Here is a 24,041-nt window from a genome sequence, read left to right as displayed (position 1 = left end):
TTGGTCCTCCCCACACTGAAGCATGTGCAACACATGTGGTGTCTCCTTGGCAAGTGTCTTTGTTCAAAATGTGCCTCTGATTACCCAGCAGTGAATGGGTACCCGGTAGGATGTGATGGCAAGGTGGTTGTTAACCTTTCAGCGCCTAACAGGCAGCTTTGGTTATATACTCCCTAGGAAGCTGAGAATGATAGTTGAGTGCTCACTGATCCACTGTGACAGGGGTAATATCTGCGCTTTGAGCATGCCCCTGTGTGGTGTGAAAATATGCGCAACATAAATATATTATTATTATTATTATTATTATTATAACAATGAGGCACAGTGTCTACCTCCAGCAATATTCTGATCTGTGTCATGGCTCTGTAGCTCACCTGTCTCCAACAGTTCAAAATGACAATTGAACAACCACTTACAGGTAGTACTGTCAGCCATGGTATTCAAAATAGTTTCTGTATAAATACCGAGGACTTGATGCACTAAATTGAGTCCCACCAACACCTCAACACATCGCACATGTCTTTACAATTTGAACACAAATGACTGAGTAATGGCATTGGTGGTGAACAAATTAGAGTGCCCTCAATGTTGGAATCCAGCATGGCATTTATTTGTTTGATAGTTTGTTGTTTAGCACCGCAATCGACAATATTCCAGCTATATTTCAGTCTGATATCACGAGCATTGATCCATGCAAATGGGATACGATGACATGCATCAACCAAGTCAGCGAGCCTGACGACCTGATCCCGTTTGTCACCTCTTTCACCAAGCATAGTCACCTCTTAAGACAACCATGGGTTGCTGAAGGCCTATTCTACCCTGGATCTTCATAGCTCTCAAGCATGTGAAGTTTCAACTTCATTTGTCCAGTGGTTTCTGAGAGATGCAGAGCTACAGATAAGCTGCTTATTTGCGTAAAATACTCCCCCCCCAAAATTGAAATATAACTTGATTGGTCAAGTGTTTCCTGAGGAGGAAATCTTCAGTGGAAGCAAGAAGGTGAAATATAACTTGATTGGTCGAGTGTTTCCTGAGGAGGAAATCTTCAGTGGAAGCAAGAAAGTGAAATATAACTTGATTGGTCAAGTGTTTCCTGAGGAGGAAATCTTCAGTGGAAGCAAGAAGGTGAAATATAACTTGATTGGTCAAGTGTTTCCTGAGGAGGAAATCTTCAGTGGAAGAAAGAAAGTGAAGTATAACTTGATTGGTCAAGTGTTTCCTGAGGAGGAAATCTTCAGTGGAAGCAAGAAGGTGAAATATAACTTGATTGGTCAAGTGTTTCCTGAGGAGGAAATCTTCAGTGGAAGCAAGAAGGTGAAATATAACTTGATTGGTCGAGTGTTTCCTGAGGAGGAAATCTTCAGTGGAAGCAAGAAGGTGAAATATAACTTGATTGGTCGAGTGTTTCCTGAGGAGGAAATCTTCAGTGGAAGCAAGAAAGTGAAGTATAACTTGATTGGTCAAGTGTTTCCTGAGGAGGAAATCTTCAGTGGAAGAAAGAAAATGAAATATAACTTGATTGGTCAAGTGTTTCCTGAGGAGGAAATCTTCAGTGGAAGAAAGAAAGTGAAATATAACTTGATTGGTCGAGTGTTTCCTGAGGAGGAAATCTTCAGTGGAAGCAAGAAGGTGAAATATAACTTGATTGGTCAAGTGTTTCCTGAGGAGGAAATCTTTACAACTGATAACGACCTGCAGACCCCAGACAAACAGACAACAACATAACCTCACTTGACTCTCCGTAAAGTGAGCTAAAATATGAAATAAGTGGACCTCTTCTCCTTTTGAGTCAATGTGAATGAATTTTTTTGTGTGGTCAGTGTGAGGTCGATCGGTCAAGTTGAGCTTCAGTTTGCTTATTGCTTTCTGAAAAACAGGGAACTGATTCCCAAATGAGCACATTATGTGAATCTAGTACAGGCCCCCCTCTCCATTGCTGCTAACAGTATAGATCCTCTCTCAAGGAGATCATTATCAGAGAAAACAAAACAACAGAACATCTGACTTACACCGGTCACATACTTAACAGCTTACATGTATCACTCTCTTTTTTATGCCTGTCTGATTGCACAAAAACAATGGCATCACAAGATTTCACATTTTGGTTAGGCCACAGAGCGTGCCGACAGCAGACAAAACCTGCTAGCACATGTCAGGATGAGGCAACAGAAGAAGAAACACACACATCTCGGATTCAGGATGGATGTGTCAGCAGATAGGAGACTCGGGATAATTACATCAGAAGGGTAATTACATCAGAAGACTCAGGTAATTATATCAGAAGACTCGGGGTAATTCCATCAGAAGACTTGGGGTAGTTACATCAGGAGACTGCAGGTAATTACATCAGAAGGGTAATTACATCAAAAGACTTGAGCTAATTACATCAGAAGACTCGAGGTAATTACACCAGGAGACTCAGGGTAATTACATCAGAAGATTGGAGGTAATTACATCAGAAGGGTAATTACATCAAAAGACTTGAGCTAATTACATCAGAAGACTCGAGGTAAATACACCAGGAGACTCAGGGTAATTGCATCAGAAGATTCAGGGTAAATACATCAGAAGATTCGGGGTAAATACATTAGAAGACTCAGGGTAAATACAACAGGAGACTCAGGGTAATTACACCAGGAGACTCAGGGTAATTACATCAGAAGATTCGGGGTAAATACATCAGAAGACTCGGGGTAAATACATCAGAAGACTCGAGGTAAATACATCAGAAGACTCGGGGTAAATACACCAGGAGACTCAGGGTAATTACACCAGGAGACTCAGGGTAATTACATCAGAAGATTCGGGGTAAATACATCAGAAGACTCGGGGTAAATACATCAGAAGACTCGGGGTAAATACATCAGAAGACTCGGGGTAATTACATAACAGACCTCTAACATGGATGTCTACTCCGACACTGTGACCCCGGAATGTTTACACAGGCCTTTAGGACTGCAACACACTGATGAAATTACTGCCTGACCGACATAGTCAAGAAGTCTAGCCCATGTAAGACATTCATTTGAGAATCGATTCAACTGGAAACACACACCACAGGGAGAAGATAGATATTTATCTATTATTAATTATAGTGATTTGGGCTTGAATCAGTCTGAGTTCTAGGCTATCCTCTGTGACTGAGGTCACCTAACAGTGTGTGCCTGCAGCAAATATGTTTAGTTTAATCTTACTAAATATGACCCCATGGTCATAAATAATGGTCCACAGTTTTCGTTTGTATTTTGGTCAACACATATTTTCTTTCCTTTATCTGATTCATTATGCATGAAATGGCAAAAAGTGTGAGGACTGGTAGTGGTAGTGGTAGTGGTAGTGGGATGTCACGACACATGACTCAATACTCTTTGATTCCACTCCTCCCTGTACACTCCAGCCGGGTTGTCCTGTCCCGATCGCATGTCCTGCCGCAGTACATCGTCAGTTACACAATCACAGAGTTGCAACCATTTGGTTGTGGTGCAATTCATCGTCAGTTTGTTGCATAGATAGCGTGTTGCACAATGTAACACCATGTCACACCATGCTGCACAATGTAACGCCATGCAAGACAATGCAGCACAATGTAACATCATGCATCACGATGTAACAATGTAACATCATGCATCACGATGTAACAATGTAACATCATGCATCACGATGTAACAATGTAACATCATGCATCACGATGTAACAATGTAACACCATGCAGCACAAAGTAACACCACCATGCAGCAAAAAGTCACACCATGTAACATCACATGACACCATGATGCACAATGTAACACAATGTAACACTATATTACACCATGTAACATCACATAACACCATGCTGCACAATGTAACATCATGCTGCACAATGAAACCCATGCTTGCCGTAAAAGGCGACTATGCTTGTCGTAAGAGGCGACTAACGGGATCGGGTGGTCAGGCTAGCTGACTTCCTTGATGCATGTCATCGATCCAAATTGGGTGGATCGATGCTCATGATATTAATCACTGGATTGTCTGGTCCAGACTTGATTATTTACAGACCGCCGTCATATAGCTGGAATATCGCTGAGTGCGGCGTTAAACAACAAACCAACAAACCAACCATGCTGCACTATGTAACATGCTGCACAATGTAACTACAATGTAACAACATGTACCACATTGCGAGGATCGATGTTCATGATATAAATCACTGGATTATCTGGTGCAGACTTGATTATTTACAGACCGCTGTCATATAGCTGGAATATTGCTGAGTGCGTCGTAAAATAACAAACCAACCAACCAACAACCATGTAACAGCATGCAGCATAATGTAACATCAGGTAACACAATGTAATACCATGTAACACAATGTAACAGCATGCTGCACAGTGTAACACAATACCGCACCATGTAACACAACATAACACCATGTAACAACACATAACCGGATGCTGCACAATGTAACACAATACCTCACCATGTAACACAACATAACACCATGTAACACAATGTAACAGCATGCTGCACAATGTAACTCCATGCCTACACATACATATACATATATATATATTGAGTTCCCTTATTTTTTTAAATATTTATACATCGTACGCAAATTTAAACATAGCAAAGTCTGGGTGGTTGTCAAACTGAGGTACATTAGGAGTAAAAGCAACATATTTGTAGAAACTGTTTACAAGGATGTAATTTAAGCCTGGGGCATCATTGTCTCCAGTGATGAGGGATGAGAAGGTTTGTTTGGAAGCCTACCTGTCAGTGACCACAATGTCGCCACATCCATACATTCATTGGACAACACAATGCACTGGGATGAGCGTGCTACTTCCGTCGTGTATGTGTTCAGGATTGAGCCAATATACAACCTGAGATGAAACACACACAGACAAAGAGTCAAGTCTGCAGTTGGAATTGGAGTTTCCTGATGTATGTCGAACAAAACAGCAGCCATTATTTAGCTCCGATAACTCTGTCCCAAGGGATCTACAGCATCCCCCTCTAACATTCACAGACCACAACTGTCGGACTAGCCCTCCTCAACTGAGTGAGTGAGTGAGTTCTGCTAACCAACACTTTGTACTGCTTCAGTTATATCCCGTGTCGGCTCAATGTATGAGACTGTTACCCACAAATGGACAAACTGATAATTATGATCAAGTCAAATCTGGGATTTGAACCCATGATCAGCTGTTCCTAGCAAGCTAAGGCACATAACTCTGTATGAAAACTGCAGACAGCTATATGACTGGGCCACCTGTGTCCCCATCAACTGACCTGAACTGTCACGGGTTCCAGATCATTAGTTTCTGGTCTCATTAGCACCCATGTATCAGGTCTTTAGTTTCTGGTCTCATTAACACCCATGTAACAGGTCTTTAGTTTCTGGTCTCATTAGCACCCATGTATCAGGTCTTTAGTTTCTGGTCTCATGAACACCCATGTAACAGGTCTTTAGTTTCTGGTCTCATTAACACCAATGTAACAGGTCTTTAGTTTCTGGTCTCATTAACAACAATGTAACAGGTCTTTAGCTTCAGATCTCATTAACACCCATGTAACAGGTCTTTAGTTTCTGGTCTCATGACCACCATGTAACAGGTCTTTGTTTCTGGTCTCATTAACACCCATGTAACAGGTCTTTAGTTTCTGGTCTCATGACCACCCACGTAACAGGTCTTTAGTTTCTGGTCTCATTAACATCCATGTAACAGGTCTTTAGTTTCTGGTCTCACTTCTACCTGTGTTTCAGGTCTTTAGTTTCTTGTATAATTTCACTTGTGTATCGGTTCTCTAGTTTCTTCTACAATTTCACTTGTGTATTGGTTCTTTAGTTTCTTGTATAATTTCACTTGTGTATCGGTTCTTTAGTTTCTGGTCTCATTAACACCCATGTATCAGGTCTTTAGTTTCTTGTATAATTTCACTTGTGTATCAGTTCTTTAGTTTCTTGTCTCATTAACTCCCATGTACCAGGTCTTTAGTTTCTGGTCTCACTTATACCTGTGTATCAGGTCTTTATTTTCTTGTAAAATTTCAGTTGTGTATCGGTTCTTTAGAATCTTGTATAACTTCACTTGTGTATCGGTTCATTAGTTTCTTGTATAATTTCAATTGTGTATCGGTTCTTTAGTTTCTTGTATAATTTCACTTGTGTATTTGTTCTTTAGTTTCTTGTATAATTTCACTTGTGAATCAGTTCTTTAGTTTCTTGTATAATTTCACTTGTGTATTGGTTCTTTAGAATCTTGTATAACTTCACTTGTGTATCGGTTCATTAGTTTCTTGTATAATTTCAATTGTGTATCGGTTCCGTAGTTTCTTGTACATTTACACTGTCTGGTGTTGTTGGTTGGTCAGGGAGAGAGAGGTTTGGCAAAAGGGAATGGATGGCAAATGGGAGAAATTGATTAAATAAACATTTTGCTTTTCACATTTACAGAAGCAGCCATAGAATATTCACTACATTCCAATCAGTTTCCAACCAAATGTGACAAAGCAAATGTCTTGACTTTAACGGAAGTGCCACTGTCTGGCTGTTCTGTCTGCAACTGCACATCTGTTACTTGGTTATTTTGGCCATCAAACAGACACAAACATTTCAACACAACCTCCTATTATGCTAGATGTTTTATCAACCTTGGTCTAAAATATGAAATTCAGCACTAAATTCTATTTTGGCACAGCTATACAGAGAACATGTAGATGTTTTACAAGGAATTTGGGGAACCTAAAATAATTATGAAAAAATGTGACAAAAATATTTTTAAACTGATTTACACCAATATATTTCATAACTGATCGACATGCATATCAGTTCATGTATTATTCTTAGACAAACTAACACAATTAACCCAAATGAAGTCAATACACTTCTAATTGCTACACCAATGACGACTAGTCTCAAGTATCTAATCAATGTTCAAACAATATCAATATTATGATGTGTACACTCCTGTAAGTAAATATTTTACTCTGAAAAATACTTTGAGTAATAAACAGGATTCAACTATAACAGGGAAGAATTTGCTTGCAATACAACATCCAAATGTTCATTTACTTGAAAAAGTGCATTCAAGTCCATGACATACCTATACATTGACATGATGATGACTGATGGTAGTCCCAGTGTTAGATAGTATGTAAGTATGTATGCCAGACACACAAGGATGTTATAAAACTGAAAAGTGGCCTACCTGCCAAAGATGTTGAATGAGTCCGGGAAGTGAAGGCTGGCTGGCCTGTGATCAAGTGAGTTGCTGCTCTTGACATACTGGGGTCTGCTTGCCTCCAGGATCTCGACCGCGCTCCGCCGCCTCCGAGCTAGAAGAGAGGGAAGAGAACACTTATCACAAGCCATTGAGCCAGGCGAGTGGTAGGCTGGGGATTACGTTGGTGAGGGCCCCGTCCCCAGGCTCTGCTGTTATGTAGCAAGGCTTGGAGCGATGTCCCACCCGACGCCTGGCTCTCCACTCCCGACTGTAGATAATCAGATAGATCGTGGCATGCAACCTTGGTCTGCCTTGTCAAACTCACGTGGCTTAACCATTTTTTTAAATTAATGGATTGAAAATTGCAAGTTCTTGTAATCTAATCTTCAAAAAGCATTTTTACAAATTGGGAAAACCGACAAGTCATGATTCCGGTTTTTCTTCGATGATTCTAAGTTTCTCCATTAGTGAGATGCCAAATGGCTGTTTGAGGTATTACTTGAAATATTAACTGTCTTATTTAACAAGACAGATTTTTGAGGCCTTATTACGAGAATTGCCATAAAATGTGGCCAGGTCATCAGCAGCATGAGCCCTGACTGATCACGTCACAACACACTTCATCTTCTCCTGCTGCGTTAATAAACGTCAACTGGAGTGTGAGTGAGTGAGTGAGTGAGTGAGTGTGGGTGGGCGAGGAAGAGAATGAGTGGTGTGTGGGTAGGTGAGTGAAGTGAGGTGAAATTGGGTTTAACGTCGTATCCAAGATTATTGCACTTATATAGCATTGTGCATGCCCGTGTGTGGCTGCTTGTACTAGTCCGGGCTGATGCCGATTTATAGTGCTAGCCCACTGAGATACCATGCCGCAGTTTAACATGAATACCCCACTCAGACGACCAGTCCTTGTTTTAGCCCCTTAATGCCGAGCGCCAGACAGGGTAACAACAAGTACCATCTTTTCACGTCTTTTGGTATGACGGGGCCGGGGATCGAACCCCGGACCTTCCGCTCTCCGGGCGGATGCTCTACCATTAGACCACGGAGGCGGTCGGGTAGGTGAGTAAGTGAGTGAGTGGGAGGTTGTGAGATAGGGTGAGTGTGAGAGAGTGTGAGTGAGTGAGTGGGAGAGTGTGTGGGTGAGTGTGAGAGTGGGTGAGTGAGTGAGTGTGAGTGTGGGTGGATGGGTGAGCGAGTGGGTGTGAGAGTGGGTCTAAGGGTGTGAGGGTGTGTGGGTAATTGATTGAGTGAATGAAGGAGTGAGTGAGTGGAATTGGTGAGTGAAAGAGTGAGTGAGTGAATGAAGGAGTAAGTAAAGAAGTGAGTGAGTGAACAAAGGAGTGGGTGAGTGAAGGAGTGAGTGAGTGAGTGAGTGAGTGAGTGAGTGAGTGAGTGAGAGTGGAGTGGAGTGGAGTGGAGTGGAGTGGAGTGGAGTGGAGTGAGTGAGTGGAGGGGAGCGGGTGATAGGAGTGGAGTAAGTGAGTGAGTGAGTGAGAGTCAGTGAGTGAAGGAGTTGGTGAGTGAAGGAGTTGGTGAGTGAGTGAAGGAGTGAGTGAATGAAAGAGTTGGTGAGTGAAGGTGTGGGTGAGTGAGAGTGAAGCAGTGAGTGAATGGAAGAGTGGGGGACCTAGATCAACTACATGACTGTCATCCAGGATGCTAATTGTTTCACATATTTTATGTCAAATATGACCTATAGCAACTGTAAAAAGCACAGATTTTTTCCAGAAAAAACATCTGACATTTTTTGTTGCTTTTTTCGCATTTCCTGTTTTGTGTGGGGATGTGGCCTATTCTTCATGAAGCTCCCCAGGTGCACACAGCACAGGCAGGCTGGCAGCAACGTCAGGAACGGAAAAAGCATCCCTTGTTTAGTCTCAGGCTGTAGTTGAACAGGGACTCTGCATATACTTCAACAAACAGAAGCCAGCTGACTGTCGGAACTACATGGGGGAACCTGCATCAACTGTCAGGTCCTCATCTGGTAACCATGGCAATGGGGAATATGGTCAGTGATTGTTGGTTTCAAATCAGTGAGTGTTCAGTGACAATGAAGTAAAGTTGGGTGATATATCAGATGGGCTGGAGTCAGTGCAGGACAGGAAGAGTTATGTCCCCTGCACCAGTGATGCCGAGCCTGCAATGATTCTCTTGAAGCAGTTATCTGTAGACTTTCGGAAGCCATGTGAACAGAACTAACACCACAACAAAAGGCTGCAGAGGACCTACTCCCGGTATCATGTACTCTTTCCACACCCCTAATGCTCTATGCCCCATCCCTTATGCCATATGCCACACCCCTAATGCTGTATGCCCCATCTCTTATGCCATATGCCACACCCCTAATGCTGTATGCCCCATCTCTTATGCCATATGCCACACCCCTAATGCTGTATGCCCCATCTCTTATACCATATGCCACACCCCTAATGCTGTTTGCCCCATCTCTTATGCCATATGCCACACCCCTAATGCTGTATGCCCCATCTCTTATGCCATATGCCACACCCCTAATGCTGTTTGCCCGACATTATATGCTCCACCCCCTTATGGCATATACAACATCCGTAAAGCTGTATGCCACACCTCTAATGCCATATGCCACACCCCTAATGCCATATGCCACACCCATAATGCCATATGCCACACCCTAATGCTGTATGGCACACCTCCTGTTGTCTACCACCATCCCTACATTGTTTTTACTCGGTCACATCATCGGCTATGTGTGTCACATCAGTTGGTGTCACAAATCCCTGTCAGTCTCGTTCATGGTGCGAAACTCAACTTATATAATATACAGCAAACACTGGCATCCAGTAATGAAACTATTTAGGCTGGAAACAATCTGTTTGACACTTTCATTTGATAACATCGTTAACTATGATTAATCATCCAAAACTGGCTCTCACAGAAGATATGACACTACATTGTAGATATCGCTGCAATGAAATTGTATCACAATGCTTTGCCGAACATTGTGACGTCATTGGTTACTATGATGTCAGTAAAATGACATCACTAATGGCTCAGCTACTTTCTACACTTTAGACACTGCTTATTACTGTCTACAAACTGAAAAAGTTTGAAGCATGATGTAGGATAATAAATAAAATCTCACCCGAGTGTCTTGATATCAAATATATAAACACTCATTAACAAAAGTGGAAAAACTGCTCAGCAAGCCTCAGGAAAACTCCTGTAAGCAATGCAAGTGTTCAGCTAGGAGACTTCCACCCGTATCCTCCTCCAAAAGTTGTATATGTTGGCATTGCCGCTCAGTATATATATTTTTTATACTTTATGTCTGTGTGTCACATAGGTCATGAAGAACTTTATTTTTGTGTGTCACATGGGTCATGAATAACTGTCACATAGGTCATGAATAACAGTCACATGGGTCATGAATAACTTTATATTTGTGGATCACATGGGTCATGAATAACTTTATATTTGTGGATCACATGGGTCATGAATAACTGTCACATAGGTCATGAATAACTGTCACATAGGTCATGAATAACTGTCACATAGGTCATGAATAACTTTATTTTTGTGTCACATGGGTCATGAATAACTGTCACATAGGTCATGAATAACTTTATTTTTGTGTGTCACATGGGTCATGAATAACTGTCACATAGGTCACGAATAACTGTCACATAGGTCATGAATCACTTTATATTTGTGGATCACATGGGTCATGAATCACTTTATATTTGTGGATCACATAGGTCATCAATAACTTTATATTTGTGTGTCACATACGTCAAGATTAACTTTATATCTTTATCTCATGACTTCTGTTGTACAATAGGTCTTGTCCTGCACAAACTTCCCCTAAACATGACAAATCTGTGGGGTGGTTATTAGCTCAGCGTTACCCCAGCCAGGGTGATCTCAACCAATAGATCTGTTGATGGCTCACACGTCATTACTGCTGAGTACATGGAATACAGTTCCTGCCTACCAGACTGAGGGACACTGAGTTTTGTTATCTATGAAGATAAACACTGACCATGAAGTGAAGTTTCACCAAAACACTTGAACAATGAACATAGAACATATACCAAATCCAATCAGGGGAGATAACTCCCAGAAGTTAAGTCATCATCATGGCAGCAATGCCTCTGGTAGTGGTTTTGTCTCCATATGTAATTGAGTGAGTGAGTGAGTTGGGTTTAGCGCCGCTTTTAACAGTATTCCAGTTACATCACGGCGTGTCAGCTTAATGTGGGAGGAAATCCCGAAGTGATGCAGGTCTTAGACCTTTACCACTTCGGTGAAACCCACGAGCACGGGTATGGTGCTGACAAACCTAGAAACATAATCGGGTGAACCGGGATTCGAACCCACAATCAAAGGTTTCTAGCGTGCCCAAGGGACGCAACTCTGCACAGTGGCGCCTTAGACAACTGGGCCAACCGTGCCCCCTCTCCATATGTAAACTGTATGAACTTGTGAATCTACACAGAATAAGATCCCACAGCTTGTGATGAGTTCAGACAAAGCTTTGCCAAATAAATCGAAACATTTGAAAGTAGATTTGGCTGTGAGAGGAGTCCCTGCCACAAGGCACCATGTTCTTCTACCTCACACTGCCTGCAATTCCACTCCTGAGTATAAGCCCATGCCTCAATTTCTATGATCCTGAAAATTGCTTCATTTACATTCCAAGCCTGTTCACTACTTCCATCCACATGTCCACTTGTTCATGGCCATGGCTGCGTGATCACAACATGTTATCAACCTCTGACAAAAAACTCAGTGGTATAAGGTGATTATATCATGACCCTGTATTAGAAAGAATACTAACCTTTGTTCTTCCCAATGAAATAATCCTAGTATTAAAACTAATGAGGGATCACGTTGTCTGTGAGCACTGTCTCACCTGACTGATACACCTCAGATACAACTACATCACACTAGCTCTTATTTTGACTGTGTAATCGCCTGATGAGGTCTGGTTGCCAGGTAACTGTCCTGGACTGATACTAAAAGCCTTACATCAATATACAGACTGTGTGATGATGTTGAGACCCACGGCCCCATGTGCTGCCTACAGTGTCCGGCTGGCCACACCACACACAGACCATTACCAGCATCACAGCGAGTAACATGGACCAATTCTGACGGATTAAGGCAAATTGTTAATTATTCAGTTGGATGATGGAGATCCCATGTAGCAGGCTTGTGTTACAGTCTCACCCAATAATGACCCATGAGTGAGTGAGTGAGTGAGTGAGTGAGATCGTCAGTGAGTGTGTGAGATAGTGAGTGAGATTGTAAGTGAGAGCATGAGTGATTGTGTGAGATCGTGTGCGAGATTGTGAGTGAGATCGTGAGTGAGAGCATGAGTGAGTGTGTGAGATCGTGTGTGAGATCGTGAGTGAGAGTATGAGTGAGTGTGTGAGATCGTGTGTGAGATTGTGAGTGAGATCGTGAGTGAGAGCATGAGTGAGTGCGTGAGATCGTGTGTGAGATTGTGAGTGAGAGCATGAGTGAGTGTGTGAGATCGTGTGTGAGATTGTGAGTGAGATCGTGAGTGAGAGCATAAGTGAGTGCGTGAGATCGTGTGTGAGATTGTGAGTGAGAGCATGAGTGAGTGTGTGAGATCATGAGTGAGATCGTGAGTGAGGTCGTGAGTGAGAGCATGAGTGAGTGTGTGAGATCGTGAGTGAGATCATAAGTGAGATCGTGAGTGTGTGAGAGCATGAGTGAGTGTGTGAGATCGTGAGTGTGTGAGATCGTGAGTGAGATCTTGAGTGTGTGAGATCGTGAGTGAGATCATAAGTGAGATCGTGAGTGTGTGAGATCATGAGTGAGTGTGTGAGATCATGAGTGAGATCGTGAGTGTGAGAGATCATGAGTGAGATCGTGAGTGTGTGAGATCATGAGTGAGTGTGTGAGATCATGAGTGAGTGTGTGAGATCATGAGTGAGTGTGTGAGATCATGAGTGAGATCGTGAGTGTGTGAGAACATGAGTGAGTGTGTGAGATCATGAGTGAGTGTGTGAGATCATGAGTGAGTGTGTGAGATCATGAGTGAGTGTGTGAGATCATGAGTGAGATCGTGAGTGTGTGAGATCGTGAGTGAGTGTGTGAGATCATGAGTGAGTGTGTGAGATCATGAGTGAGTGTGTGAGATCATGAGTGAGTGTGTGAGATCATGAGTGAGATCGTGAGTGTGAGAGATCATGAGTGAGATCGTGAGTGTGTGAGATCATGAGTGAGATCGTGAGTGTGTGAGATCATGAGTGAGATCGTGAGTGTGTGAGATCATGAGTGAGTGTGTGAGATCATGAGTGAGTGTGTGAGATCATGAGTGAGATCGTGAGTGTGTGAGATCATGAGTGAGATCAGGATTGAGATTGGGAGTGAGAGCAGGTCATGAATATCACAGCTCAAAAGGGCCCGTTTACAAAGTATTTAAGCTTGGATCATGCAAACCAGTAGTTATAGTGTGAGAACATGAAATACACCTGTTGTACAGTCTCTTGTCTTTCATATACTCCACTAGGGTAAGACAGAAAGCATGTGGCTCTCCTACAGCAGCTGACAGAATAACAACATTCTTGTTCTGATTACATAAATTACAAACCCTGGTTGCCAGATTACTACTTTAGGTAGAAAATGCACTGAGGGTTAATGCTGTAATTTGCATGTATCAATGTAGCCTCAGTCTGCACTAACGTTTCAGGCAGGTAATAAAAACACTTCCTCTCCATGTCAAGGGCTAACAGAACATCAGTCTGCCATTCCATGAAGGTGTAAGAGCAGGACCTCCAGGTGGAAACTACAACTCAAACAATATTTTTTCGGTGATAGAATGTCAGCTAACTGCACAGGTGTGTAACTGAAAAACAAGTTCAACTTTTCTATAAATGTCATATTTGTTTTGGGATTGTGTAATTAGCCCAGAGACCCACATGTTTGCCTAAAACAAAGACACCTTAAAGCCATGGCACCAGCAGCAGCAGCAGCAGCAGCAGCAGCAGCACAGAGTCTTACATCATCTCTTCCACGGGTATCATTCCGGTGGTGTGTTCTTGTGTTATCTCCCTTGATTGTCATTAAATTTCAAACACTGTGTTTGCATTATACTAATCTTTATTGTGAAGGTGTGACATACGTCTTTTTCTTTTAATATATGTTGTTCACATGTAAGGCAATTATTAGTCCTAGACCTGTGAAGATCCAGGGTAAAATAGGTCTTCAGCAACCCATGCTTGCCATAAAAGGCGACTGTGCTTGTTGTAAGAGGCGACTAACGGGATCGGGTGGTCAGGCTTCCTGACTTGGTTGATGCATGTCATCATATCCCAATTGCGTTGATCGATGCTCATGTCAATTACTAGATTGTCTGGTCCAGACTCGATTATTTCCACACCGCCGTCATATAGCTGGAATATTGCTGAGTGCGGCGTAAAACAACAAACAAACAAACAAATAAACAAATCTTGGTCCCTTATTACAGCTTTTTGTTATTTCTCAACTGATTAACTTCACAGGTATCAAACTATTTATAAACCATTTAATTATTAACATGAATACCCTACTCAGACACAGTATACTGACTCCAAGCCGACCTGTCCTCGTTTTAGCCCTTAATGCCATGTGCCAGACATGGTAACAACAAGTACCGTCTTTAGGTAAGATTGGACCAGGGATGGAATCGCACACCTTCCGCTGTCCAGGTGGACGCTCTACCAGCGGTCCCTGTACCAAGAACTTCCACATCACAGCATCTGGGTCTCTCAAAGCAAGCCATGTAATGAGGCAGTACCCTAATTGACACCAGACCTGATACGGATACCAGGGTGGGGGAGAGGTAGCAGACACTAGAGAACAGCCCCCTACCCCCCAGACCTGATACGGATACCAGGGTGGGGGAGAGGTAGCAGACACTAGAGAACAGCCCCCTACCCCCAGACCTGATACCTACACCAGGGTGGGGGAGAGATGGCAGACACTAGAGAACAGCCCCCTACCCCCAGACCTGATACCTACACCAGGGTGGGGGAGAGATGGCAGACACTAGAGAACAGCCCCCTACCCCCAGACCTGATACCTCCACCAGGGTGGGGGAGAGATGGCAGACACTAGAGAACAGTCCCCTCCCCCAAACCTGATACTGACACCAGGGTGGGGGAGAGATGGCAGACACAAGAGAACAGCACTCTACCTTGTCTTCATCTTGTTGACAAAATTTACACAGGTTCTCAAGAATTAGTTTTTGCACAGACTGCAGCTTTTTTGCTAGTGTCCTACTTGTGATCCTGTGTCTAGTTTGATGGAGTATGACTTTTCATTTTTCTTTCCAAAAGTAGAAATAAATACTTTAATACACTGCAGCTTAATATCTGTGCGACGACTATACACACACAATGAAGACAGCTTCAGCCTGAGTAGCTCCGAACCTGTTCTGCAATTTTAGTTTAATTGAAGTCTGCCCCCCTGTTCATTCAGGACATCAGGCTGCAGGTTCCTGTGCTCAGGGTGACTATAGGGTGTTATTTTAATATTAAATTGATACAACAGGCAATGAGGATTTTATGCCACTTTCAGCAATATTCCAGCATTATATATAGGAGACACAAGAAATAGGTTTCACACGTTGTACCCATGTGGGGAAACAATCCCAGACCTTCAGTGTTAGAAGCAAACACTTCAACCACTAGGCTACCTCACTGCTCCCTGATCATGTTGACAGTCATCTGCTCATCACGGCCCTCCACAATGCATCTATAGTCGGAGAAATCAGAACTCCCTTTCAAGTTCAGTACTTTATAGCATACAGAACTGATCATCTAAACATGACTGTCACCAGGGCAGACTCAACCTGTCACATTACCAGGGTGGAACACAACACCATAATGATAATATTTATGTTTCAGCTATCGCATGGTTGAATGACCTCTGTGTATTTGTGGGTGACCTTGAAAACAAGAAATGTGACATTTCTGATGAGTCATGGTAATTGGCGAGCTGTAACCTGCTCCTCCATACTTACTTTACCTGCTTCACTGGCCACACTGATTTCAAGTGACTGGTTCTCATAGATTCTACTTCTCACTTATTTTTCAGAAATATTTCACCTCAGTTTCTTATTTTACTTTTCAACATTTCCCTCTGTAGACAAATTAACCAAGGCATGTGGGTTTTCCGTTTCGGCCAGACCAAGTTTGTTTCTGTTTAGTTTCACCCAATTTCAAAATTTCCCAGGTCAGTGTGTCATGATGGAGGAAGATAAGGGGAAGTTTCAATATCACTTAGAGAAAATATTCCCTGTACATTTGGAATGAAACATGTAACTTGCTTGAAAATGAATCAGAGGTCAGAAAAACACAAGTGACACAAAATTGGATTCATGCGACTTCTGAATCTTTTAGTTGTCAAGAAAACTCATCCTAGTTTGTTTTACCTCCTGACCTATCTGTCCAATGCGTGTTATCTGAAAGAAATACATATTTTTGTGTGCATGTGTGCATGCGTCCGTGCTTACACTACTGAGAACTAATGTCCTTTTATTGTTCTAGCTCACAAAGATACCATACTGTGGTTTAAGATGAACACCCCACTCAGATGCAGTATACTGACTCCGAGTTGACTTGTCCTTGTTTTATCCCCTTATTGCTGAATGCCAGGCAGGTTAACAGCAAGTACCATCTTTAATTGTTTTTGTGTATGATGCGTCCGGGGATCGTAGCCCAGACCTTCCTCTCTGGACAGACGCTCTGTCCACGAGACCACAGAGACGATCTCTTTTTTATGACTTGAAAAGACAAATACTCTAATCATAGTCAGTTGTCACTTAACCTATCCTTGTTCACACAAGCTGACATGTCGGAGTGTGCTACTTCCTGGTGTGTGATATATAGTACTACACCACTGCTGCGTGTGTGATATATTGCTGTATATTAACCAGCACTGATCCCTCCTCATTTGGGTGTAATAAATAACGCAACTGACATGCAATGGACTGGAGCAAGTACCGTGATAGGTGACACAAATGTTCAACATTCTGTCTATCTGACATAGCCGGAGTGTTCAGCACCTTGTAACTGATGTGTGTGATCTTAACACTCATGCGTGAACATAACGTTGACATTTTGTCACGACACTGACTTAAGACTCATGCGTGAACACAGTGGTGTCATATTGTCACTACACTGACTTAAGACTCATGCGTGAACACAACATTGTCATATTGTCACTACACTGACTTAAGACTCATGCATGAACACAACGTTGTCATATTGTCACTACACTGACTTAAGACTCATGCGTGAACACAGCGGTGTCATATTGTCACTACACTGACTTAAGACTCATGTGTGAACACAGCGTTGACATATTGTCACGACACTGACTTAAGACTCATGCGTGAACACAGTGGTGTCATATTGTCACTACACTGACTTAAGACTCGTGTGTATTTTATTATTCATGATCCTTTCCACAGATTACCTTCAATTTGGAGTTTTGGGCCAGAAAGGCTTCCATATCTCTCCATACCCCCATCCCAAGTTGTGCAGTATGCAGATCAAGGGTTAACAGGCAGTTGACAACAGATCAAGGGTTAACATCTATCACTGCTGAATACTGCTGCAAATACTGATTGACCCATCCTGACTTCAATAGTCATGAGATTTCAAAATATCTGCTCCAGTGATACTCTGAACCGCCCCTCCGACAGCTTGTTTCTTTCACTTGAATAAAGCCAACAAAAAAACATGTAACCAACAATGACACAAGATTGTAATCTTTGGTTTCTGCAATATCTTGAAAAGTACCAATCCCTGCCAGGCTGTGAGCCCACAACGTGTGCGTTATGTCAACCTCTACAGTATTTATAGCCCAGCGTGATATGAGTCATATCTCCCATCTGCAACTCACACACAGGTTGTCGTGAGTCTATGTGAGTCACATGCTGTCAATACTTGTTGCTAGGTGAAGCAAAACATCCAGGCCCAGTGTGTTGATATGACACTATTATTTACTTGACAGCTCACTTTGAAATCGCTACAATTCAAATACAGAACATGATGTGTTTCTGTAAATATGACCGTACCTGGTTGCCACAAAAACTACGATCATGAAGAAGAGGGAATGGTATCTAAATTGGAATGACATACTCACAGTGACATCATTGATGGCTGTTGACAAAAAAATGAAAAAAATGTTTAAAGCCAGACCTATATATTTTCTCATTTTAACAGACATTTCTTGGTCAATTTGACCAGAGATAGGAGGCTGATCTGTCTGGTCACTCCCCATCACCTACATCTGTCCAGTCACTCTCCATCACCTAGATCTGTCCAGTCACTCTCCATCACCTAGATCTGTCTAGTCACTCTCCATCACCTAGATCTGTCAGGTCACTCTCCATCACCTAGATCTGTCCAGTCACTCTCCATCACCTAGATCTGTCAGGTCACTCTCCATCACCTAGATCTGTCAGGTCACTCTCCATCACCTAGATCTGTCCAGTCACTCTCCATCACCTAGATCTGTCCAGTCACTCTCCACCACCTCAACATGTCCAGTAACTCTCCATCACCTAGATCTGTCCAGTCACTCTCCATCACCTAGATCTGTCCAGTCACTCTCCATCACCTAGATCTGTCCGGTCACTCTCCATCACCTAGATCTGTCCAGTCACTCTCCATCACCTAGATCTGTCTGGTCACTCTCCATCACCTAGATCTGTCCAGTCACTCTCCCTCACCTAGATCTGTCCAGTCACTCTCCATCACCTAGATCTGTCCAGTCACTCTCCATCACCTAGATCTGTCCGGTCACCCTCCATCACCTAGATCTGTCAGGTCACTCTCCATCATCTAGATCTGTCAGGTCACTCCCCATCACCTAGATCTGTCCACTACTTAAGACACTCATTATCAAGGCATTACCTCTGTCAGCTCTGTCACCATCTATGTCAGCCACCCCGCCTGCCCCCACACACTCCTCAACCACAATAACATACCTCGGGAAACCTTGTAAATAAATCATACCAGACATAGAACAGTGTTGATAAATACAACCGAAGTGGTGTTTACTGTCACAAAAGAGTGAGATGACAATAAAGACAGTCCCTCCCCAACCTCCATGAGGTGTTATAAAGAGGTGTACCTGGAGTCCACAGAGAAGAAAGGTCGGACTAGCCTCAGGTACAGTGTACTCATCCCACAATCAGCTTGTCAAATAACAGCTTTAACCTGCTGACCTGGCACATGGGGACAGACGCCCACATCAGGTGGACAAACCACACATAACAAGACCCTTCCCCTGCAACAAACCTTTGTGGCCTGAGACCTGTTTACAGGTATTGAGGTCAATTTCCCATATTAATATTTGGTGCCCATCCTGTTTTTCTAATGATTTTTTGTCCCATAGAGAAGAAATACCAACTTTGATTTCATCTTGATCATGAAATTTCCCCTCACCCTCACACCCACCAACCCATCTGGCTGCTGATCAGGGATCAACAAAATGTTAATAGACAACAAGATGCAACAACCTTGCAGGTGAAAATTCCAAAATGACATTTCTTGAATGATAAAATGCTTTAATAAATTGTCAAATGTAACAAGTTATCTATTTGACACGAATGATACAATTTGCTTTCCGCAAAAACCACAGCATCAATACCAATGATGATCCTACTGTGATATAGTTTTTTATGAGCCAACTTTATTACTTATTAACTACTAACTGTTGCTAGGAAACATGAGATTGTTGATGACATCAATCGAGCTGAAATATGCTGTTATTTGCTATTGTCACCAACTTGTACCACCATACACATTATCTCCCTAACAACTTGTACCACCACACACACTATCTTCCTAACAACTTGTACCACCACACACACTATCTTCCTAACAACTTGTACCACCACACACACACTATCTTCCTAACAACTTGTACCACCACACACACTATCTTCCTAACAACTTGTACCACCACACACACTATCTTCCTAACAACTTGTACCACCACAAACACTATCTTCCTAACAACTTGTACCACACACTATCTTCCTAACAACTTGTACCACCACACACACTATCTTCCTAACAACTTGTACCACCATACACACACATTATCTTCCTAACAACGTATACCACACACACTATCTTCCTAACAACTTGTACCACCACACACACACACACACACACACACACACACACACACACACACTATCTTCCTAACAACTTGAACCACCACACACACTATCTTCCTAACAACTTATACCACACACACTATCTTCCAAACAACTTGTACCACCACACACACTATCTTCCTAACAACTTTTACCACCACACACACTATCTTCCTAACAACTTGTACCACAATGTACATAATAGTGGGGGGAGAATCCACCTCAGATCTGGACAGCCAAGGGGGCCACTCTGCACAGTGAGTAATGGCACAAGCCACCCAAACACCCTCCTGATATATAATCTGGATTCAAATTCGACTTACCATCACAGCAGTCCCCAAGATCTCGAACGAATAAATATGCGTTTCCCACTAATCATATAATGAAATTCAATCTTAAGGAAATCTATTTCAATGTATAATCTCCTTTCATAATAACAGCTACCAGGCTGCATTTCAACATACGACTACAAAAACAAAACAAAAACAAAAAAGAATTCTGGAGTTCCTTTTATAGCATGAGAACAGATGCTGAGGTGCCGGCTGAGTCTGGGCCATGGAAAGATGCACTGTTACCCAGACGCAGGAGAGTCTTGGTGTAAAGATGGCTGTGAACAACAGGGGTAGTACAGGGAGACGGGAGGAAACACACATGGAATCTGCTACCTGAGGTTCACACCTGGACAACCTATTCTCAGCAACATGGCAGGTCTACAGATTGCCTTTCACCTCCCTCTCTCTCACACTGAACGTTGTACGAGGATACATTCTCATCAAGTCTTCTGAAGATAAAACCCCAGCGCCCTGTACATGAATGCTAATAATAGCTCGGTCTTGAGTAACACATCCACGCCAGAGACCTGCTTCACCCCAGTAGCCTGACTAGATTCTGCAGTAACTTACTGTAATTCTAGTTGAAAACTACACAGGTAAATACCTGATTAGAGTCCTAATGAAATCCACTAGTCCTAAACTTGTATATAGTCAAATGTCTTTTTGTCATGTAAGTCCAGCTCATAACAGCCCATATATTAACATTAAGAACTCATATTGCTGCAAGTAGATGAAATATCTAGTTTTGAAATAATTTAATTCTGTCCTAATCATGTTGGCTGTAGGGCCTCCATCTGTGACGATGCTTCCTGCACTGGACATATCGGGGGATGGGTTGGTTGGTTGGTTGGTTTGTTGTTTTACGCCGCACTCAGCAATATTCCAGCTTTGTGACGGCGGTCTGTAAATAATCAAATCTGGACCAGACAATCCAGTGATTAATATCATGAGCATCGATCCACGCAATTGGGATCGATGACATTCATCAACCAAGTTAGCGAGCCTCGTCTACACCCTGAGCAAGACTGTGACAATGTCTGGCACATCTGACACTTCAAATTGAGAGAGGAAGATACTTTAACACTTCCAACAGAAGAAAGAATATGTACCTTCTGTGATATTGACGACATAGAAGATGAGGAACACTTCCTGTTGCAATGCCCTTTCTACAAACATTTGAGACTGGAACTAAATTCATCACCCGCCTTAGCTATGCACCCAATATCACAGAAAATACTGTTAAATCCACTATAGCCTTTTGCAAAAATTATCTCCTATTTCATTTACAAAATGGTCATTCAAAGACAATCTGCATCTCCTCTCTAGACCTTAATCATAGCAATATGTGTACTCCATTGTGTATGTCAATGTTTATAACTTTTCATTGTAACTGGACATGTTCATGTTCTGTACTCTGGCCCCCGTGCGTGTTTATGTACAATAAATCTTCGTCTTCTTCATCCTTCCTCCCGTCCTGTGATTGTGCCCCCACCACAGGCCAGTGAGAGAATGCTGCTTCCCACTTACAGAATCTCACAAGCAGGTCAAAACACACATGAAACAAAACATGTTCTCATGCCTGGCAGATGCCGAGAAACTGTTGTCAAAAACCGCTAAGACCTAGACCAACATGGGGGTTACCCTGTTTCTCTCCCAACACACACAGAGGAGGGAGCAATAGGCTGACCTTGAACTCTCCTACCTCCAAAGACTCGCACACACACACCGTCACACACATAACATGATTCTATCACTTGGTAATATAATCCAGTAGTTTTTAAAACATTAGGTCAAGACCTCTTAACAATAATGTCTGTGTATATTACAGCTCGAGCTGTGCTGACCGCTAACTCACTCACTAACCATCCCTGACAAGGTTCCGCCTGTAAACAAACGAAGGGTCGACAGGGTCAAGGTTGCCTATCGCGGCAACTTGTCAAAACCGGCATACAAGAAGTCATTTAAAAGAAACATTTAAAATCCTAATTCGTGTAAAACTTGGGAAACTGAATAACTTCAAATTAATTTCCATAAGATGCGTGATAAATACCATGATGGATTTAGCAGTAATCTCACAACATTCCGGTCAGTTTTTAGCCATTGTTCACCGATAAATCCGAATTCATTTTGCTTTTTGATACAACCATGCAAATCCACAGAAATTAATCAATGATGTAAGTGCCATGAATCTCTCCATCATTGCCATGTGTCACAAGCACATCACGTGACATATTGCTGTCCACAGTATTTTGTGTTTAAATTTTGCGATTAAATATGCAGTCTGTGAAGTTGTTACAGTTGACATATTTACTGGGGATTAGACGTCACTGTGCAAACCAGCTTTCTTACGCTTATACTATAAAACTACTGAAGTCAATTCTTAATGTAAGTTGTTTATGTACTGAACAAAAATTTATGCCCCATTGGCGCCAATGATTTATGCATGAATAACTTATGCACTAAGTCATACTTTGAGTGAGTGAGTGAGTTGGGTTTAACGCCGATTTTAACAGTATTCCAGTTATATCGCGGCATGTCAGCTTAATGTGGGAGGAAAGCCCGAAGTGATGCAGGTCTCAGACGTTTACCACATCGGTGAAACCCACGAACACGGGTATGGTGCTGACAAACCTAGAAACATAATCGGGGCGAACCTGAATTCGAACCCACAATCATAGGTTTCTGGCGTGCCCAAGGGACGCAACTCTGCACAGCGAATCGCGGCGCCTTAGACGACTGGGCCACCCGTGCCCCCAAGTCATACTTTGACAGATGACAAAGTAGACACAATTTATGGATAGCAACTTCTTTAATACTGTAAAGGTGACGTTTGAGCATAGATCCTTATACCATTATCAAGCAAGACAACAGTATAAGGATCTACACTGAAACGTTGCCTCTACAGTATTAAAGAAGTTGTTATTGTTATTGTTAAATTGTGTCTACTTTGTCATCAATCAGCTTCTAAGTAATGCCTATCAAACAATTCAATTTATGCGCTGTTGTGGCGCCAATGTGTGGCATAGGTTGAGGTGCAATGGTTTTAGTGTCAATGGTTCATGTGGCATTGGTTGAGGTGCAATGGTTTCAGTGTCAATGGCTCATGTGGCATTGGTTGAGGTGCAATGGTTTTAGTGTCAATGGTTCATGTGGCATAGGTTGAGGTGCAATGGTTTTAGTGTCAATGGCTCATGTGGCATTGGTTGAGGTGCAATGGTTTTAGTGTCAATGGCTCATGTGGCATAGGTTGAGGTGCCAATAGTCTTAGTGTCAATGGTTTTAGTGTCAATGGTTCATGTGGCATAGGTTGAGGTGTCAGTGGTTTTAGTGTCAATG

At 42.4% G+C, this 24,041-nt stretch overlaps 1 protein-coding gene across 1 annotated transcript in view; it reads right to left on the bottom strand.

Annotated features, from left to right (window-relative positions):
* LOC139479242 (protein FAM110B-like) overlaps nt 1–24,041 on the bottom strand; it is a 58,124-nt gene that overhangs the window by 16,154 nt on the left and 17,929 nt on the right. Inside the window, exon 3 of the mRNA XM_071262100.1 lies at nt 7,191–7,317. Coding sequence (XP_071118201.1) covers nt 7,191–7,317 — 127 coding nt within the window. The remainder of the gene's footprint in view (nt 1–7,190; nt 7,318–24,041) is intronic.

The sequence above is a fragment of the Haliotis cracherodii genome, unplaced genomic scaffold, assembly GCF_022045235.1.
Source record: "Haliotis cracherodii isolate W230 unplaced genomic scaffold, xgHalCrac1.p SCAF_4, whole genome shotgun sequence".
NCBI lineage: Eukaryota > Metazoa > Mollusca > Gastropoda > Lepetellida > Haliotidae > Haliotis > Haliotis cracherodii.
Note: the sequence above shows the minus strand (reverse complement) of the source record. Positions and strands in the feature narration are given on the sequence as shown.